Here is a 21,247-nt window from a genome sequence, read left to right on the forward strand (position 1 = left end):
GCTCCTCAGAGTTCCTATTTTCTATATAGGATGCTGCTTAATTCATGAATTGTTAAATAAAGCTAATTAGATCTTGAAATTTATTCAGCTGAATTTTGTTTTTAACAGTTGTACCTACCTGTCTGGGTGATAGTAAAGACTAAATAAGTCCATCCTATAGTCACCCCTCTAAGCCTTATTAAATGAATCAGTTTTCCCTAATTCTATTATCAACATGTACGGGTCATTCATAAAGCCTTAAACTAATTTCATCAGACCAAACGTGGAGACTTTCATAGCAGATAATGTGTCCCGGCCATTTCTAAAGGCTGAAGCGAAACCAAAGCATGGAAATAAAGTGAGCAACCAAACCTACAAGGAGAGGAGAGGAATCACAGCTGGCTGCTTTATGACACAGCAAAGGCTAAGAGACAAAGCCAGAAAAGAGCCACCTTTGACACCATATCCACAGGACACTGTTATCAGGATTTCGAAAAAGAGAAAACTCACAGCAGCTAATTCCTTCCCGGCAAGACACCGGGATGTGCTCAGCAAGGTGTTGCTATGGGAAGAAGGGGCTGAAAGCTCAGCACTGAAAAAATAAGGAAGGATTTAACTCTGTGACACATGAGCCATTACAGTGCAGTTTCCGTTCAAACAGAAGTGCAGTTCAATGGAGCTATTTACCTGTTCAAACTACAAACAAAACTGTCTTCAATGGGATCATTAAGAGAAGGTATGAGACTTTAAAGAAAAGCTTCTCAGAACTGCAGGATTTGCAAAGATTAGGTTTTAAGCGCTAACATAAATGTAAAAATACTAGAATTGCAGAGGCTCTGTTGAGGCTAAATAAAAAGGCTGTCACTCTCTGAAAAGAACAATAAATATAATCCTAGCATTTGAATTAATTAAATAGGAAAGTATTTGAATCAATATGGTAAACCATCAAAAATATAGATAATTTCAGAATGAATGCATTTTATGCTAATAGTCAGAGATATATATTTAAAAACGTGTCATGTCCTTAAGCATTAAGTTTAGATTTATTGACATATCAATTCAGTCTATGTCAAGTATTCATTTTCTTTCCATCAACCTATATCCAGTCTTATGAAACCAATAGTCTGAAAAAGAAACCGTTGTCTAGAAATAACTTAGGAGAAAAGCTAGGTAAGCTTTGACTTGGCAGTGACATTTTGGATACAACACCAAAAGCATCATCCATGAAAGATAAAAAATTAGTAAGTTAGCATTAAATTTAAACTTCTGCTCTGTGAAAGACATTGTTAAGAAAATGAAAGGACAGGAGAGACTGGGGAAAAAGTCTTTCTAAAACACATGGGACAAAAGACTTGTATTCAAAATGTACAAAGAAATCTTAAAACTCAAAAATAAGAGAGTCAATTAAAAAGTAGGCAAAAGATCTGGACATCTCACCAAAGGAGATGCACAGATCACAGATAATCATATGAAAAAGATGTTCAACACCATATGTCATTTAAAAAAACATACTATCACATACCTATTAGAACAGCTCGAACTAAAAAACATTGACAACATCAAATGCTGGTGAAAGTGTGAGACAGCAGGAACTCTTATTCATTGCTGGTGGAAACGCAAAAGGGTACCTCCATTTTGGAAAACAGACTATCAGTTTCTTCCAAAAGTTAAAAAAAAAAACAAAAAAAAACCCTCTTACCACACAATTCAGCAATTTCACTTTTGATATCTACCCAGATGAGCCAAAACCTATCCCCCAACAAAACTCTGCACGTGAAAGTTTATAGCATGTTTACTCGTAACTGTCAAAACTTGAAAGCAATCAAGATAAACAAGCTGGTGACCATACAATGAAATATTAGTGAGTTAGCAACAAAGAGAACCAAGTTTTCAAGCCACGAAAGGCAATAGAAGAACCTTAAATGCATATTGCTAAGTGAAAGGATCCAGTCTGACGTGGCCACATATCACATGATTCCAACTATATGACATTCTGGAAAAGGCAAAATCATGGAGGCAATAAAAAGGTCAGGGGTTACAGGAAAAGGATTAATTAATAGGAAAAGCCCATGGAGTAGTTAGGGGAGTAAAACTGTTCTGTATGATATTGTCATAGTGGATGCAGGCCACATATCTGTGAAGCTGTTAAATGCAATTGTAAATCCAAATGTAAAGTATGGCTTTGATCAATAACAATGTATTATATTGGCTCATTGATTATAACAAATGTACAACACTAATGTAAGATGTTAATAACAGGGGAAACTATGTGTCTGAGGTGCTGGGCAGGGGTTGAGGGGATATAAGGAACTCTCAGTACTTTCCACTTCATTTTTCTGGAGACCTCAAACTACTCTGAAAATGAAGTTTATTAATTAAAAAAATAAAAAAAGCAAGAGAAACGAAACTGTTCTGAATTTCCTACAGATACTTTGCTGATATCGGAGAATACTGACAAACACAAAGATAAACGTTACCTAGTTTCTTATCCATTGTGTTAACACCTTCAGGAAGTCAACAGGATATAGGAATAAGGTACCAGAAATCGAGTCAAGAGGGGGAGACAGGGGACTAGAGGAAGGAAGGCCCTAAAAGAAAATGGTAGGGGACAAGTGGAATTTTTTTTTCATTTTACCTCATTAGTTCTGAATGTGTCAGGCTCTCAAGGAACTAAAATTCTGACTCGGTAGCTGACAATAATTAAACAGAATGAGTTGGCAATAGTTCAGTCCTACATTTTCCTTCCCTGTGCCACAACCCATTGGATAACAACCTGCCATCATTAACTGCCCACGGCTCACCTGGAACCAGCAGAGGACACGGACAGGCATATTAGCCTTCAAAAGAAAATGTTAACACTCGAAGAACTTCACACCTCACCATGCCACGCCTGGGGTCTGTCAAAGGTTTCACGATCTCTGGTTCTCATCATTAAAAATGATCCTAGAGCTTTAACTCCAAGGCTTGAGCTAAATCTAGTTCTTCCAAAGTTAAATCAAATGTCACTCGTAAGATAAAAGTAACTGTGTAGCGTGCATTGCACCCTGTGTGAAGGCAATACTTTGAAGGTAAGCTTTCCAGAAACTAGAAGGTTCTTTACAAATCCGGGTTTCAAACTACACATCAAATTCTCCTTTTTATCTTGATAATATACTACCTGAGAGGGCAACACAAGGGACCTGCAACTCACTTTTTCTTTTAAACCCTCTTAAATGCTTTGGCTCCCGTTAATCTTAAATAACAACTCCTGGTGTTCATTGTCACCCAATTTTGCAAATGTTGATCATATATACAAGGAATTAAGCCAGAATATTTTTCAGGTCTACAAGTTTGAAGAATTTTCTTGTGGCAGGGACATCTCTCGTTCCAGGAGTTGGGCATATGACAGTGAGTAAGACACAATACCCACCTTCAAGCTGTCATAGACTGCGAAGACGGGAGTGACATAAAACCATCCCACTGATTGCGCGCTTTGTGATAGGAATTCTAATAGACAAGAAGCAGTGCATTCAGAACCCAGGGGAGCTGCACATTGCCCGGGACAGGACATACTTTCATGAGAAATTGTTTCGCAAGTGAAAAAAATAAGGTAGTTTGACAAGAGAGACAAGAATTTTTCAGACAAAAGGAATTCTCTAAGTCTTAGACCATCCTTAGATGCTAAGAAACCAAGGCCAGAAAAGAAGCAAAGGTTTAGGACTTAGGAAGAGAGGTAGTTGCAGTGTAAAAGGAGTGAGCCAAGGCCAGAGGGTGTTTCTTTCATTAAATGCTAAAGAGCTGAGATGCTAATGAGTTTTCAACAGAAGAGAAAGGTTTCAGATTTACACTGACCAAGGAGTCCTTAATGCTCTCCTTGACTTCACTAACCTTTAGATAGTTTTTTCCCCCTTACTATAGACCCCTTCTTTACAAAGAAGACACTTATAAATCATCTCTCTGCCCCCTTTGAGATGTAACTCTTCTCTTGCCACTTTACCACCCTGGAAAATCTCTCAAATACCTGGGAGGCATCCCTTTGGAATGTAATCATTTGAGGAAGGTAGCGCCCCTAGCTTCTGGTCTCAAGAAGTGGGTAGGAAGGTTCTAATTGTTGCTGATAGGTAATAATTAGCAAACACAGATAACCTAACTGCATTGACTAACCTCCCCACTAATGTTCTTTACATCTTTTCCTCTAGCTCATCCCAGGGCTTAAAAAATCTCCCACCTGCTTTTATAACACAGTTGGGTTCACTTTCTCCTTCCTATTGCAGCAGTCTTGAAAGTGTTCCTTAAATGTTACATTTCCAGTGCAGTTTTTCTATGACAACATTTTAGGCAAATTGTTAGCAGAGATGTGGATGACAAATTACTAAAAGACAAGGTGAGTGGCAAGAAGGTTAGGACATGACCAGAGTGACAGTGACGTCTGGAATAAAGAAGTGGCAGTAAAGCTAAGAAAGGAGAGATGCATTCAAGGGATATAAAGTCAAAGAATTAGCTCTACGATCAGTTGGACAGAGAGAAGAAAAAGGCACAAGGGTGACTTAGAGTTGCTTAGAGTAGGCATGGCAGGTATACCCTCTTTCTTACTTGCTTAATACCACAGTGAACTGAGGCCAGGTGAACTGGGGAGAGTACAGAAAAGCAGCAAAGGAGCGGTAGGGGTGGGGGAGGGGGTGGGAGGAGAGATGGATTATGAAGAGAACATAGAAGTAGGTGGGCCTTGTAACAATGGATGACAAAGACCACTTTCAAAACCTCAAAGACAGTTGAGGACACCTAAATGATGTGAAAGGGGCTTCTGCCTTACGAGTGTTAGAACACGGGTCCAGGCAGAAACGGGAAGGCCTGGAGAACCAAGAGCAGAGGGGGGGAGGAGGAGGGAAGGGGATGGATGCTCCCCAGACATCCACTCAAAGCCTAGGCTACAGCACCACAGGAACAAAGAATTCGTTACAGAGCCTTTTCTTTTCCTCTTTCCAATCGTCAGCATACAGGACAGCATAAGCAGAAAAGCAGAAGTGAGGAGGACAAGTCCAGAAAAAAAGATGTTAATGCAGTCTTTTGAACAAAGATAAAAGGAATCAGATGGAGACCGCAATCCAGTCATGGCCAACGTGTTTAAAACTGCATGAGTCCCTTTTTCCTACTGAATTCGTTCATTGCCAGTGGTAAACGAGAGGAAAGTATGGGCAAAGGCCCCACGCTCTCTTCTAATAAATAATGGAAACCAAAGGTTCAGATCAAACAGTTCTAGGAAATGTCAACATCTTCCAAATTAATAGGAACGTTTACTGATAATAATGCAAATTTAAAAAAATTTTTGATCCTCACCTGAGGATATGTTTATCGATTTTACAGAGGGAAAGGAAGAGGTGGGGGGATATGAACTGGTTGCCTCCTGTACATGCCTTGATCAGGGAAAGACCTCCCACCCCAACTAGGCATGTGCCCTGACCAGGAATCGAACCTGCAGCCTTTTTGTGCACAGAATGAGGCTCCAACCAACTGAGCCACCTGGCCAGGGCCAAATTCAAATTTCTATTCTTGATGGACAATTTCCATTTCAATGCAGATTCCTAATGTCACATGCAATGAAATGTTAGTACAATAAAATGATTTATAAAATTCCTTGGAGTTCTTTCCAAGTGTTAAACGTGACAGAAGGTTTTGGCTGTGAGGTTCTGGAGTGCACTTGACAATGGGCATTGGAAAACAATACAATTTTTTTCCAGGTACATTTATCGGGAAGGTAATTTTTGCATAATCCTAGATGCAGGTCAGAACCAGCTCTGACAATTCACTGCCAATGCTCTAGAGTTCAGGAAGGAGATAGCAGTAAACACACGTCTGTGACATTGGACTCTTGGCAACCTGGCCTGGCCAGCCAAATACTCAATAAATGTGAAAGTCAAATGAAACAAAGATGGTAAATGCACCCAACGCGTAGATAGCGCTCAGAAGGATGGTTAGAGACAGTGGATCGAGCCTCTTGCACAATTTTAAAATTGTACCATCCAGTACGTTGTACAGTGATGGGCAAGGTCACCAAGAGTGAGATGCTGGGGACACATTAGTCATGCAGCTCTGCATTTCTGAGTTGATTGGATACATGTTGAGAATTAATGACAGAGAGATTTCCTAAAATCTGCTGAAGGAGCCTGAGTCTCTTTCCGGAAGCAAAAGGAGTAAACAAATTATGCACAGGCAGCTGCCACAGAGAGATGTCAAACAGGACAGTTTCAAGCAAACACCTCCCTAGTATCTGACAACCTAGAGAAGGCGTAATTCTGCTTATCAGTGACTCCCAAGAGAGGTCGCGAATCAGTGACTTGGGAGACCCCCTAAGTATTAAGGAAGAGCGCCCTCCACCCGCATGAACTGTGAAAGGCCTGCAGCTTGTATCCAAGTAACTAGCACATAAAACTGTGCTTCTGAATCCATCTGCAAAGAGGTTATTTTCAGATTAGGGCCTATTTCTCTCCTTGGGTCTATTCAGTTTAATATCTTTACCAATAAATTGAAAGGATGTATAGAAATGTCCATCTTGTCGAGGATCTGTAGTTATCTCTGGCTCTAGTGCTAGGTTAGAAATATCCCAAAATTCAGGTCACTTTGCATTTAGGGTTCCAATTTTAATTGCTCAAATTCCAGAGACTATTTGGCTTGATAATAGCTCGTGCCAAACAGAACTTGTACGGAAAGGTCAGCATTTACATTTTAGGTTTTACTTTACTTAGCTAATGCTGACATATCTAAAGAAGGTAATGAACTTAAGATTCCAGTTTTCTGCATTTGGAATAGTAGGGAGATCAGGCCAAAATATACAGAAACTTGAGGCTAGTGATCATAGGAGTCTAATCCCCAGTACCTAGAACAGTGCTGGGTACATGGTAAGTGTTCAATAAATAATTATTAATGAAGAAGTGGATGGATGAACGCAAGGATTTTGATAGGAGGGGGGTTCCTTCCTGTCTTAGTTAAACTCTCAGATGCTGATTTACACAGACAAGATGGCGTTGCGGGATGGAAGTGACCCGCCCATATCCGTGATGGCTCTGACACACTCGGCCCCTCACCCCCTGGCTGTGTTGGGCTCTGCTAATAGCTCACAGTGTTCCTCTCCCCAGAAAGGAAGCTTCGTCACTCAAGGTGTGCTTGCTCCCTCTCAGGGGACAGCCTGACCTGCATCCAGTATGCCTTGCTTCAACTGAGACAACCCTAAACAGCCATCCCAGATCCAAAGGTCCCTGCAGGAGTTCCCTGTTGCAACTGCATCAGAGCTCAGCTTCTCCCTCTACCCAATCCTCCTTCCTCCCTCATTACAGCTGTTCTCTCCTCTCGGAGAATCCCCATTGAACCTCCTACAGGTAAAACTCCCAAGTGCCAGAGTCGGTTTCCAAGGAAACCCAACCAACAACAAGAACGACAATTCCAAATTCTTTTTAAAAGCACATTTCTATAGGTGCAGAACAATGTCTTTACAGAAAATGAAGATGAGTACTAGAAAGTGTACTGGATCAGGAGAGAGAAGATGCAGATTCTTATTAAAATCCCATCACAGTTACAGGACCCTGTGTGAGACCACCCAAGTGTTCTTGTGATGAAGCCCGCAGACAGCATGTACAAAAGCCTTCTGCAACTGCTGAAGCACCATGCAAATCCAGGTGTCATTATTTATTAAATGTGACCCCACGACTCTGCAGTGGCTGACCCCACTCACACAGGAACACGATGAATCAAAATGTAACACTTTTCTTCAAGGTTCTTAGGAGAAAGTCTTTAAAGAGAAACCTAACTACTATCTGAGATGATATCTCAGAATCGTCAACCTGGGAAGGTAACAACAAAATAGACTAGGCTAGTGTATCATGAATGAGAATTGGTCATTATTCTGTGTGTGTGTGTGTGTGTGTGTGTGCGTGCGTGTGTGTGTGCATAGAATAAACCAATGAAAAGGAAAAATGAGAAGAGACTTAAGGCTATTTCTATAATTGATTGTTCTCATTACCAAGGACAAGTTTTAACAATAAAACGTTTGAATATCATTATCAATACTTGAGGCTCATGTCCTTGTCTGAGACCTAATATTAGCATCTAAACAGCATAGCTCTAAAAGCACTTCTTATGTTCTTATAAACAAGGCATGGCTTCAGATCATACATATAATTAGACAACAAAGAAATTTATATGAAAAATAAGATCATCTTTCAGCCTACCATTCCCCTGGCAGCTGAACCTTTGAAGTCAGAAGACAGAGAGAGTGCACTCATGTAAAAGCCAAGACCCCCAGGAGCTGCGAAGTCGGGCTCTGTGCTTAGGAAGCTAATGAGTTCGCTGATGCACATCTACAGTGCTGCTCAGCCGTTCTTTAGATATGGCCACTCATTGTCTTGCTCTTAAATTGACTCTCAAACTCTCTCCTCTTTTCATGAACACCCAGAACCTCCTTTCCTACTGTTAGCTGGTAGTCTTCCTTCTTGTAATCAGAACAGAACCCCTGCTCCTCACTAGTTCCAAATCCTCCTGTCCACTGCCCCTGTGCCCACTCCTTTCCCTTCACTCCCTGGACTCTGGAGACCCTGCCCCCGCCCTTCCACTGGGCACAGATCTCGTCTTCACCTACTCAAGGGCATTGCTCCTGTCTCCTGGATCAGGTTCTCCCTCCCAGTGGGTTGGTCCCATAAGCCTATACACATCAGCATACAGAGCTATAGTATCTTACAAATTAGAATAATAAGAAACCCTTTGATTCCGCATCTCCTTTCAGCCACCAGCCCATTTCTTTCTCCCCCTTTACAGATTAACACCTTAAAAGAGCAATCTTCCTCTGCTTCCATTTGCTCATGAACTCTATTCGCCATCACCTTTTTCACTGCATGACCTCTTGTGAGGTCACTAATAAACACCCTCTACCCAAATTCAATGACCTATTCTTAGTGTGCATCTTACTTCACGTCTCTGAAGCATTTGACTTGATTTTCACCCCTTTTATAAACGTTTCCTTTCTTGGCTTCCAACAAACAAGCTCTCCTGTTTTATTTCTCTTGCACCGTGCACTTCCTCTTGGTGTCCTTTGGGTCCTCTACATCTTCCCTGCCTTGGTTTACCACATTGTTGAAGCCAACACTTGAAAGGGAGGCAACCTCGGATCACCTTTGCTCTTACAGAGTCCAACTAACCCATCAGCTGGCCCTACCAGTGTTATCTCCAGAACAGACCCAGAATCCATCTGTTTTGCTGCAACGCTGCTGCTTCTGCCAAGTCCCTCAGTTTCTCTCACTTACAACATCTTATGAGCCTCATATCCGGTGCTCCTATTTCCTCCTTTACACCCCAACCATCAGTTCTCCACTCAGCAAATGCAAGCATGTTAGTACACATCTTTTCAAACAATTCCAGTACCTACTCATCATCCTTGGAATAAAATCCAAAGCCCGCTCCATGGGCTACAAGCTCCATCCACGTGATGGTCTTTTCCTACAACTACAAAATCATTTCCTCCCCCACTGGAACCAACATGAACTTCCTAGTTCCCTCTATCTGGGGACACTCTTCTCCCATAAGTCCATGTGTGCACTCATTTTTTACTATTAGGTCTCTCCTTATATGTCATCTCTTTAGAAAGTCCCTACCTGGTAGCCTTATGAAAGCTGGAATCCTTTGTCACCCTTTTGCTTTATTTCCTTGGTAACACCTACTGCTATGTTATATTATTGATTTGTCTGTCCCTCCCACTAGAAAATAAGCTCCAAGAGCATGGGTGTTTTTCAGGCCCCCCATCACTTGAAATAGTACCAGAAATATGGTTAAGTGGCTAATAAATATTTGTTGTGTTTATGAACTGATGATTTATTTGAGGGTGAAGGGAGATCCAAAAACAGAAACTTGTCCAGAAAACCATAGTAAATTAAGACAAAGTCAGTTGGAATACAAAAAGGCATTTGAAATGGATAGTGAAAGATTTTAGAACAAAGGTACTATTACGGTATTATACGTAAGAAAATAAGAACTACTACTTGGAGGAAATAGAGAACATAGTGATTAAGTAAGTATTCAGGATGCCAGGCCCTTGGACAATTTCCTTAAGTTTTCTGTGCTTCCATTGTTCCATATGGAAAATGGTGATAAGAATCCTACCTGTCACACAGAGACATTGGGAGAATTAAATTACACAATATGTGTAGAATATTTAAGACATTTCCTAGCTCACAGTCACAGTACAATATCTGTTAACTATTCTTATTATATTTATTATTGCAATAAAATAAATATAAGATATATTTATTACAGGCAAAGGTATACACACATACACAGACAGACAAAAGATAGAGAAAAACAGTAAAAGAAACCAGTCACAAAACTCTGGGTGAATGTCACCTCATGAAAATAGGAATAAACAGAAACACACTCACAAAGGGGTGGACAGTACCCTTATGAGGACAGACTGACATCACTTAACTCAGATTTCAAAGTGAAACACTGGCTTCTACCCAATGGAAGCCTCATCTCTACTGAACAGCGTGGCTGTCAACTTGTTAAATGAGGGGGAAAGATTCAATTTTAGATGAAGGAACTGATAGAGAAAAATCAGTGTCTCCAGCAAAGTCATGAAGCAAAATGCACTCACCATTTTCCAATGCTTGCACTCATGATAATGAGTGAGGCTGGAGTTTTCAAAACTTTATTAAGGAAGCATGTCAAGAGGAAATTCGTCTTCTTTTTTTTTTTAATTTCTGTTGGGCTAAGGATTTATTATAATATATAGCATGTTCTTAGGAAATACTTAACCACTGCATTAAGCAGATAAGGCAATGCATTGCCCAAGGTCATACAACCCATTAGAGGTTAGATTAGCTTTTCTCATTCTTGTGTACACATGCCATCCCTACCTTTAGTTATTTACAATAAATGAGGTTTGCTAGGAAAAATAGCTCTTTCACAGTCCTCGCCACATGATAAAAATGTTCCCGCAAATCGGACTGCTTCTGTTTGGGGTTTTTGGTTTTGTTCACCACTGTTTGCTCAGAGTAAGCACTCAATAAATATGTATTGAATTCATGACATTGTTTTCATCCTCCAATGCCTAACATTAAGTGCGATGCAAATACATAGTTTTTGAAAGCACAGATGCATCAAAGCGTGAATAGCTCCAGCATTTTGGCATATTTATTCAATTCAATTGAGGTCAAACATAAAACTGGAAACAATGGAAAATCCAGTGAGTCACCTGCTCCCAGTGTGAAGATGGGTTTGATTTAGTGACTCACTCACGAAGAACAGCATAGGGAAAGAAAAAAAAATCATAATGTTACAGTGGCGAAGCCTAGCAAACACAAACCTCAACCAAGTAATCAGGCCACTGTCCCCAGGAATGCCACATGGCTGCCAGCGAACCTTTCCCTCTGCAATATTCTTTCCAAGAACCCATAGCTCCAGGCTAATTAAGAGTAAAACAACAGAGAAAGCCAGATTAGGGGATATTCTACAGGATATCTGGCCAATATCCCTCAAGACTAGCGAGGTCATAAAAAAGGAAAGACTGAGTAACACTCACAGAGCAGAGAAGACCAGGGAGACATGTCAACTTAATGCAACAGGATGCTCTGGCTTGGATATTGGAATACCAAGTCCAGAGTCTGGTAAATAGTAATAAAGCAATATCAGTTTCATTGACAAAGATACCGTGGTAATATAAAATGCTGAGTAATGGGGAAAACTGGGGTGAGGGATACCATAAGACTCCCAGTAGTATCTACGAAACTTTTTTGTAAATCTATAAATACTCCCAAACAAAAACGTTTTCTTTTTAAAAATGTGGTGATAGACACCAGATGATGCAATTAAGAGACTTTGTTAAAACTTAAGAAAGGGAATTTTAAGATACCTGGTCAAACAACCAAATATAAGCAACCGGTGTGTACATGAAGAGGTTTAAACGCCAGGCATTGTAGCAGTCTCTTGTACTGGTAGACACAGTAAAAGTAAACTGAATGATTAACTACATTTTCTCCCTGCAATCTTTCTGTGATATTATCAGTGCTTTCAATTCTGTTTTGGAACGTGAGAAAGTGATTTGGCAGGTGGTAGTGTATGCACTTTGAGGTGAGAGATACGTGGAGAAGAGGTCAGCTGCTCTGAGCCTGCGTTTTGGACCTGAAATGAAGGAACAGTGGGACAGACAGCAGCGTGTCATTAGCCACAGCAACCGCAATCCTAGCCACCGTTTTTGGAGAGCACGCTAAATGTGCCAGATTTTGCACAAGGAGTTTCAAATACAAGACTACCTTTAACCCTCAGCAGTCTATGAGGTTGTAATTATATTCTCATTTTAGAGATGAGATATTTGGTCATCACAGAAATTGTTTTGTCAAGGTTGCAACTGAGATTTAAACACAAACATTTCTGATTCTTCTAACTCACCAAACAAAAGACAGGGAAATTCCATTACAATATCATTAGTCTTTACCAGAGATAATATACTGAGATAATATATATTATATACACTATAAATATCCAGATAATACCCATTATCCTGAGCTAATATATATAAAAGTGTGTTAAAGATTATATTTGATATACAACAAATATTAGTCTTTTCCTACCTTTATAGGCTACATCTATTTTCAGTTAGTTCTAAATTGGTTTTTGCTTTTGCGTTTTAAGCCTTAGACTTATAAGAATTATCACAGCAATTCAAAAGTGCAGAGTAAGCTAATGCTGGAAGTAAAATTTAGATAGTATATATGAGATAGAGTTAAATCTTAGCCAGTATCAAGTTATTCTTGATATAAAAAATATGTCGTATATCAGGCCCTGGCTGCTGTGGCTCGGTGGATTGAGCGTTGGCCTGCGAGCCAAGTGTCACTGGTTTGATTCCCAGTCAGGGCACATGACTAGGTTGCACGTCAGGTCCCCAGTTGGGGGAGTGAGTGAGAGGCAACCACACAGTGATGTTTCTCTCCCTCTCTTTCTCCTTTCCCCTCTCTCTAAAAACATATAAATAAACGAACAAATAAACAAATTATTTTAAAAATAAATATGTATATATGTCGTATATCAATGAAACTTTTTTAAAGTTAGAAACATAACAGATTTTCAAAACCAACTATCCTTTATCTAAACTATGTCAGGGAAAGGGAAAAATTCCCACCCTCCTAAACTTTTTGAGTTCCTACAGCTAGACTAATAATAAACTAATAAAATTGACACAAGGCTAGATTAACAGGAGAGAAAAAAAACTTAATATATATGCATGGATGGTTATAATATGATAGAGCAGTCCCAAAATGAGGTTCAAAGAAATGACTGAACCAGGCACCTTTTTATACTTTTAGACAAAGCAATAATTTGTGAAGAATTGACAGGACCTCAGAGTTTGTGTTTGTCAGAGAGGAATCTAAGCAGCTTTGGGCACTGATTTGTGAGGAACCTAAACAAAGTCTAGGCCTGGGTAGGAAATTAATGAGGAGGCACCAGGGTTTGTTTATATAGCCTCTTCGGCTCTGGATTCTTTAAATCCCATGGTAAGAAAACTCTCTGACTCAAGGTCCCAAGAGAGCTCCTTTTGCATGGGAGATTTCTCTCCTTCTTTTCGGGGAATGGAGAGGTCAGCATTTTCCTTATCCTGGCTGTTTCTTAAGTAACTTTAATTCAAAATAATCAATATGCTACTGTGGGGTAGTTTGGAGCAGCCTGTCTTGGGGCACAACAACTGCATAATTACATCCTTTATTATGGACTTTTTAAGGTACTTTATTCAGATTATAATTCTCTGCTGTCATTATTATAAATTTAAGAATTTTTTTTAACATGGCCACTTTCTCTTTATGTTCTACCTCTGAAGGCAAAGAGACTTTCCTCACTTGGACATGCTAACCATTATCTTGAGGATTAATAATTCATAAATCCAGTGAGTAAGACTTTAGTTGTTTTTAAGTAAGTCTGAAATTTACCAGCAAGAGCTGAGGGAGGGATTGGCAAAGAATAACCTTTTTGTGCTATTATTTTAGGGTGAATGCCCCAAGGTGAGTTGGGGCTAAATGAAAGGGGAAAAAATGTATTGAAATAGCATAGTCATCCACTTATAAGCTAAAATAAGCAAGGCAAGAAGAGGGCTGCCGTCCTGTAATCACGAAGGAGTCCTGCCTCACAGACGGAAGCAGGGCTTTGTTAGACAACAAACATTCCATTTGTAATGTAATATAAATAATGATCCAGACACATGAGCCAGATTCTACTCAACAGTGATGGCAAACAGTCCACGATGCCTGGATGAATCACTGAGTGCATCATCAAGAAAGGAACTAATTTTTTAAATCCAGTAATACAGTACTGCTCTAGTTTAGACTTTGAATGTTGACAATAAATAAATAACCTAAGAGGATTCACTTTTTTTTTTTCCTTCTGGGATGCAGGCTAGTACATTCCTAGAATCCCTTTTATGTAGATGTTCCCTATGAATTTCATTTAATTAATGCTTCTAAAATAAGATACCAATTTTGGCATGTATATCACCTATAGACTTGAACTGGTTTTTGCCTTTCTACTTGACCTCTGCCAGTCTTCCCACGAATCTGTGCTTAGTTGCAAAAGTTGAAGCTGAGCAAAAGAGGATAAGAAACAAGTAATAACCCCAAAGGACAAACTTTCCTGAGCAAGCACAAGAGAGAGGCATCATCCCCGTATATCAAAGCAGGATGACTGAGTTGGCCACCTTTACTTCTGATTAATATAATATGTTCTTTAAAGTCAGATCTTTAGAATGAGGTCATCCCTTGATTTACTCTGTGTTTCCTTGTTCCTTTGGGTCTCAAAGACACTACTGCATTTGTTAGGTTAAGTTTACACCAATAGGAAGTTTCCGTACACAGAAGTTTTATCAGGTAAGATGAGTAAGTAAAGCACCTGCCAAGGAATGTCATCTTCTTGTAAAAGCTCAACTCACAACTCCCTCCAGCAACGATGGACAGATAATGCATAGAGAAGAGAGAAAAACCCGTCACTGGAATCTGCAGATAAGGCAAAAATTCCAAATGCTTCCCCACTCCCAAGTGACTTTCTTCAGACGGTAAGCTGCAGAACAGTACTCACTTGAGATCCCGTTCTCTTTTTTTATTTTTCAAAAATTGTAATCTGTTTGTTTAGAAGTTTGAGTCAATAAAGAACATAAAACATGATTCTTTACCATCAGTAACCTCTGAAAGTTTTGTTTATCTTGTACCTACACCTCCCATAGCCACCATGTGTGTCCATCATGTTCTACATTCAATTAGATTTTGTGCTAGTCTGTCACTTGCAATCTCATTTACATTAGAAAATGCAACCTGTCATTCATAGAAGAGGGGAACGCAGAAGTTCAGGGAATTACTCCTTCTCCGTCTCCAACTTTCCTACCAAAGAAAATGAGAGGGAAGGACAGAGCGATAAGGCAGGGGAGAAACTAAAGGAAAAGAACCAAGAGGGCCGAGGAAGCTGAAGCAGCAGAGAGAAGTGAGGAGGCAGTGACTTCACACCGAATTCCCTCGCAGGCGACTGGCCTGCCGTGGAAATGGATCCTTGTGCATTGCCACCTCCAGATCCAAAAGTCCCTGCACCCACGCCTGAGAGTGTCCCTGGACTTCAGGATTTCCAGCCACCAAACCTGACTCCAGATCACGGGTTCAGGAATCGGAGCTTGGAAGTCATTATCTCAAGGATGCTGCCTCTGCTCCATCTTTGCCTGTTTTAACTATTTGCATCTGCTACAGCTCCAGGCAGGTGCAAGCCTGGAGCGAGTCTGGAGATTTAGTGCATAAATCACTGGCTCTGTACGCGAGTCCTTTCTTTCTGGTGGCATCCCTGCCTGTGTCCTTGGACACTGGCCCTGATCTTCTCTGACTTCACTACAATTGACTCTTGACCCCCATAATTATGGGGGAGCCCAGGTCCCTAACATCTAAAACACCTGTGGTCTCATCTTCTGGGCTACTTTACCCAGTTTTCTCATCTCTCATGACATAGACAGGGACCTAAAATAGTGACTTAAATCTAAAAAGTGCCCAATAAATACTAAAGGGCAGATGCGATGAACTAAAATTTAGTTCTATATGTAAGGAAGTAGATAGAAAACATGAACATGGAGAAACAGTTCATATGTCGACCCAATTTAAGATTTTAGAAATAATGGCACATCATAAATGACACTGATGTATCGTGACATTTATCATGACATTGAGTATCTGGTGGGCCTTTCTTTGACATTGTGCATCACATAATAGCTAGAAGCATTGGACGTGTCTTCCCAAATAACTCTGTCACACTTGTGTGAAGAATGAGGACAGTATTTAGTAATGCCAGCTTCCAGAAAGACACATGTGCTCTCTGAAGAATTTTCTGGTTGTTACTATACCATGTGATGTGACCAACGGTCTGTGTTCTCATTTTAGGTAAAGCTGAGACTCAAGTGGTTAATAAACCAAGAGGTCTTAACGTGGCATCTTGAGCAGAATAATTTTATTCCGTTTTCCAGTTCCATTTTCTTCAGCCTATGTATCATCACTCGGGGTTCACATGTTACTTCCTCCCTTCCCTTCACTTCCCTAACCACAGTTTTCAGATACAAGATGAATCTATCCATCAAACCAAGGAGGACCAAGAAGCTGAAGACAGGCAGGTCACATGAAATCAAGGAGGCACTTCCAACTTACAAGCTTCCCGGAGTTTCTCTTTGTCATAGTGGAATCCTTCATAGTCTTGCAAACTGATTTTGTTCACGCGGATCCGCAGGCGGTCTGGGACAGACTGGGGACTGCAAAACAAGAACCGCACAGTCAGACAAAAAGGAGAGGGTGGAACTGGGAATCAGAGGCACCTGGAGGGACTAAAGGCGATGTCCTCTCTTCATGCTTTAGAAGAAGAAGTTCACATTCAAAGCAGAACTGCGGGGTCTTTACCAGACTATAGCAATTATATGGAGAACACTCCTCCAGAAACCTCAGGTTTCTGAAATTTAGGCTAAGAACATGGAAATAAGCAGGCAAAGCTTCTGAAGACCACTCATATGATGTTTGCTATTAACTTAGTCAAAATGCTAATAAGATCATGTGTTTGGTCCACGATAAATTACACGCAGCAAATCTGAAACAGTGAGCAGTGGCGTACAGGGGCGAAGAAATGCTCTGGGCAAATATGCCCTAACAGCCAAACATGGCAATCCGACCCTCAGAAGAGACAGAAAAACTATGAAAAGCAAGCAAGGATCCTCAAAGCACAGGTCTGACACTGAAATAGCTCTAGACACCTCATTAGTCTCCGAGGGCACCTCTCAGTCAAAACGTGTCGCCGTAAATGCTGCCTGTGGTAGCGACTCTGAGCACCAGAAATAAAGAGAAAAATAGAAAATTTGTGCAATGTCCTTTCTCCAGGAAGGGAATGAAGTATGGATTTCATTTTAAAAGAATCCAATCCATACTAATTCAGAATATTAACAATAAAAGAGGTAGCACCAAACTTTCTGAAGCATCCTGTTCATCGTCACAATGTCTTTACCTGGATTCCTTGGATGTTCTTAAGTAATATTTTCTAAATGGTTTAATTATGAAGGTTAGTTGAGTGAAATGATTTATTTTTCATCATCACCATTATGGATCAATATATTAATATAAGAATATAACACAATCTCCACTCATCCTTCAATATTATCCTATACTTAGATTTCATTGGTTCAGAGAATGCTCTCAAATGGAGGATTGCTTCTCCTTTCTTATATTATGGAATAAAAGTAACCATTGACTACAGTAGAAAGAATAGCATTACTCTTTAATTTATTTCAATAAGGGAAGGAGGGAGAAAGGGAGAGAAGGAGTAGGAGAGAAGGAAAGGCTGGATAGAAGAAAGAAGTGATACATTAAAAATATTGTCAGAATACCGCTACTCCCACCTCAAGCACACACACATCTACACACACATTTAATTTCATTGCAACTCTGGAAGAGGTAAAGAAAAAATAATTTGATCTAATTCTCTTGTCTCAAACCACATTTTAGGGCAAAGTATAGTTAACTCTCTCCAAGCAGATTCTCACTGTACTCACCCCATGCCCCCCAAAACATATTACATCCGTATGTAGATATACGTGTATATCCATACATAGTTCTCTCCCCAAACACACACACACACGCACACACACACACACACACACATTTAGGTATAAGTGCATAAGTTCTAAAGAGAGATGGTGGACAGATAAAAATGTCTGAGGTTTACTGAATTAAAAATTAAGCCAACCTTAAACCATAAGAAGGATGTTTCTGGGGGAAAGTTGAGAAGCCAAAATCAGCACTTGCATTGGTCCACCCAGTCAAAGCATGTTAGTTGGGTGTCCACTCTGTATTGGGCATTGTGCTGGACATTGACAGGCGCTCAGAAATGAAACTGACATAAATATTTAGGTTGTGATGGGATGTGTGGTTTGACCGCAATTTATAAATTAGTAGAACAGACTTTAAATATCATGCATAACCACAACATCATTTATAGGTAGAGAAACAGGTTCAGAGGGAGAAAGTCATTTTATGGTCCCATAGGTAATAAGTGGCAGAGGTGGGAGCAGAGCCTTGGACTGTCCACTCAACGGTTTCATGTTCCTTACATTGTACGATGCCAAGAATCCCATGGATTTTACAGCAAGGCCATATAGAGCCTGGATTACCAGTCAGATGATCTCAGTGTGGTGCTCAGTCTTTTCATTATCAATAAACAATCAACACGGGGGTGGTTTAGCAAACCGTGGTGCATCCATACAAGAGACCGCTGGACAAACATTATACGTGAGTTGTGTAGATCGATGTTTATCTAGGGAAAAGTCTGAGAATAACATACTGTGAAGTGAAAAAAAGTGGTGGAAAATTATACATGGCATAATCTTCACATAAATTGTGGAACATTGAAGTTCATATATAGAGAGAAATGTCTGGAGAAAATGTTCAACCAGCTGGTCCCAAGTGGTTCTCTCCACATGATGGCATTTGGGGAGTATTTTACATTGAGTATCATTGTTTTTAGAAAAATAATATAATTATTTTTAAAGTATGTCAATATGTAAATGAATGATGGTATCTCAGGACAAGAGTAAAAATAAGCACTATAACAGAGTGTTAGGTATTAAATGTGAGTTGATAGAGGAGACTTTCACTGATTAATAGAGTGATGATACAGCATTCATACCAAATGCTTATCTAGAAATAAAGAGGGGTCTGATCTTTTTATTTCCAAGTTCACCCCAGTGACCTTCATAGACTGTAATTAGTAAATATTTTCCTGCAAGTATAGCAGATTAGAGGGAAGATGGAACCACAGAATCATACTCTGTAATGGGGGAGCGGGGAGGGCAGAGGTTGAAAGATCTCTCCCTATACAATATTTGAGATAACAGCAGATCTACTGGCCGTGAGCTCTTCTCCTGCGGGCTGAAGCTACCAGGACTAAGACCTGGCTACAGCAATAGCAACAGATTGGCAAAGAATATTCAGAGAATGACTGTACCCCTCCCCCAGGGAGCTCCCCACAGGCTAACAAGTGTGCATCACCTTTATCAGGTCCATCAGCACCTGTTCCCTCTCCACACCCTTCTACCTCCCTGCCTCTCATCTGTACCCACCAATTCCAACCACGCACTGTTGCCTCCCCAGCCATGGCCGCCCACCAATCTCCCTGACTTACGGGTGGCACACCATGGATGCACAATAGGAACTAGCATTTGAATAGAGCCCCACACGAACTCATGTATCATCTCATTTCATGTCCAGAATGACCAGCCGAGCAAGATAGAAGGAAAGAGAGACTCTCCCCACCCACCTTCCTACACATTCACCATCTTGCTCTCAGCTCCCATCTTCTGCCGACAGCACATCCCCCTTTCCTACCAGCAGTAGCTTGCTTAAACATAGTTTTCTGGTCAGGGTACCTTGCATTTGGCCTGCTATCAAATGTTGCCGTAGATGAGGCCCATCAGCAAACATTAGGACTTTCAATCATGGAGTCCGGGATGGAAAATGCCTTTGAATTATTCTGCACCCCCGTGTAAACGGTAGCTAAGGGAGGCAGCTCTGATTCCAAGCCAGATTGCTAGGATTTGAAGGAAAGTTCTACTTACTGCTTAACCAGGAACCTCTGTGCTTCAGTTTCCTCACGGGTAAAGAGACAGTAACAGTATTTACCTCAAAGGAATATTATAAGAATTGAATGAGTCAATACAGGTGATGCACTTAGAAAACTGTCTGGCATATTATAACTGCTCAATAGATGTTAGTTATTATCAGTCTGATTATTATTCTGAAGATCCTGCTCTCAGAGAAGGTTCTGCCCAATAAGCCATAGCATCTGCTAAAGCCAGGAATTGGGAGAGGTTTAAACACATACAGGAACCTCCCTAGACACTTGTGACAAACTGTTGGGCTTCTTCTGGCAGAATATTGTCTAGCCTGGCAGGTGTCATGATTCATCTGGGTCTTCTCCCACCTGGTATTTTACAGGGCAATCAATTCCATGAAAAGAGAAAACTAGACCACAGGGAGAAAAAGTACACCGAGATGAAGTGAAGGCCAAGTAATTCAGCCATGTCCCTTTATGTCAACCTATATTAGTGTCCCATTAATGGCTGACTGCAGTGGGAGATGACAAAGGTGCTCCTTGCAGTCTGGGGAACAGCACTGCTGTTAGATTTCTAAAATTGAATTTGCCAAGGAAGTTAGCTGAGCATAGAAGAAACTAACAACCTGGGCAAACGTACATTTGCCTCCATGCCAACCCCTACCACAAGCTACTCGTATCCTGACGTGAGCTCTGTATTACGGGTTCTAAACCTGACATTCAGGGGAACCTCTCAAGGGTCTCAAGGGAACTCAGCAACTTGTGAACGACCTCTGAAACTGGGCAGTGACCTTAAACTGTCACCTTCTCATTCATTTTCTCTGAAACATCTAGATTGACCTTGGGCACAGTGGAAGTTCATGGCTCTGACCTTAACTCTCCATTGTCCCCCATGACGACTTTCTCAAGAGCCATAAGAACACCTCTTATTATAGTCACTCAGGTGGGCCTCCAAAATCTTTAGACCACGACTTCCCTATCCACATTATGCACACCTGTTCCCTTGCAGGGAGTGGGGTCCCATCAAGACAAAACCTGAATTCTCACTGCTGTTCAGTTTATCCCTAACTCTCATTATTCTCTCCTCTCCTGCGGGAGACTTTCTGTCCATTAGGGGCCATTTCCCCCTTATGCCTTCAAATGTCATCATTCTTTT

General features: G+C 40.6%; 1 protein-coding gene across 3 annotated transcripts in view; it reads right to left on the minus strand.

Moving 5' to 3' along the window:
* The window catches only part of DGKI (diacylglycerol kinase iota), a 249,460-nt gene that overhangs the window by 87,195 nt on the left and 141,018 nt on the right, over nucleotides 1–21,247 (minus strand). For all 3 annotated transcript variants that reach the window (XM_090287561.1, XM_090287559.1, XM_090287560.1), the window contains one exon: nucleotides 16,650–16,750. In XM_090287561.1, coding sequence (XP_090143687.1) covers nucleotides 16,650–16,750 — 101 coding nt within the window. The remainder of the gene's footprint in view (nucleotides 1–16,649; nucleotides 16,751–21,247) is intronic.

The sequence above is a fragment of the Furipterus horrens genome, unplaced genomic scaffold, assembly GCF_987537825.1.
Source record: "Furipterus horrens unplaced genomic scaffold, mFurHor1.1.pri manual_scaffold_9, whole genome shotgun sequence".
NCBI lineage: Eukaryota > Metazoa > Chordata > Mammalia > Chiroptera > Furipteridae > Furipterus > Furipterus horrens.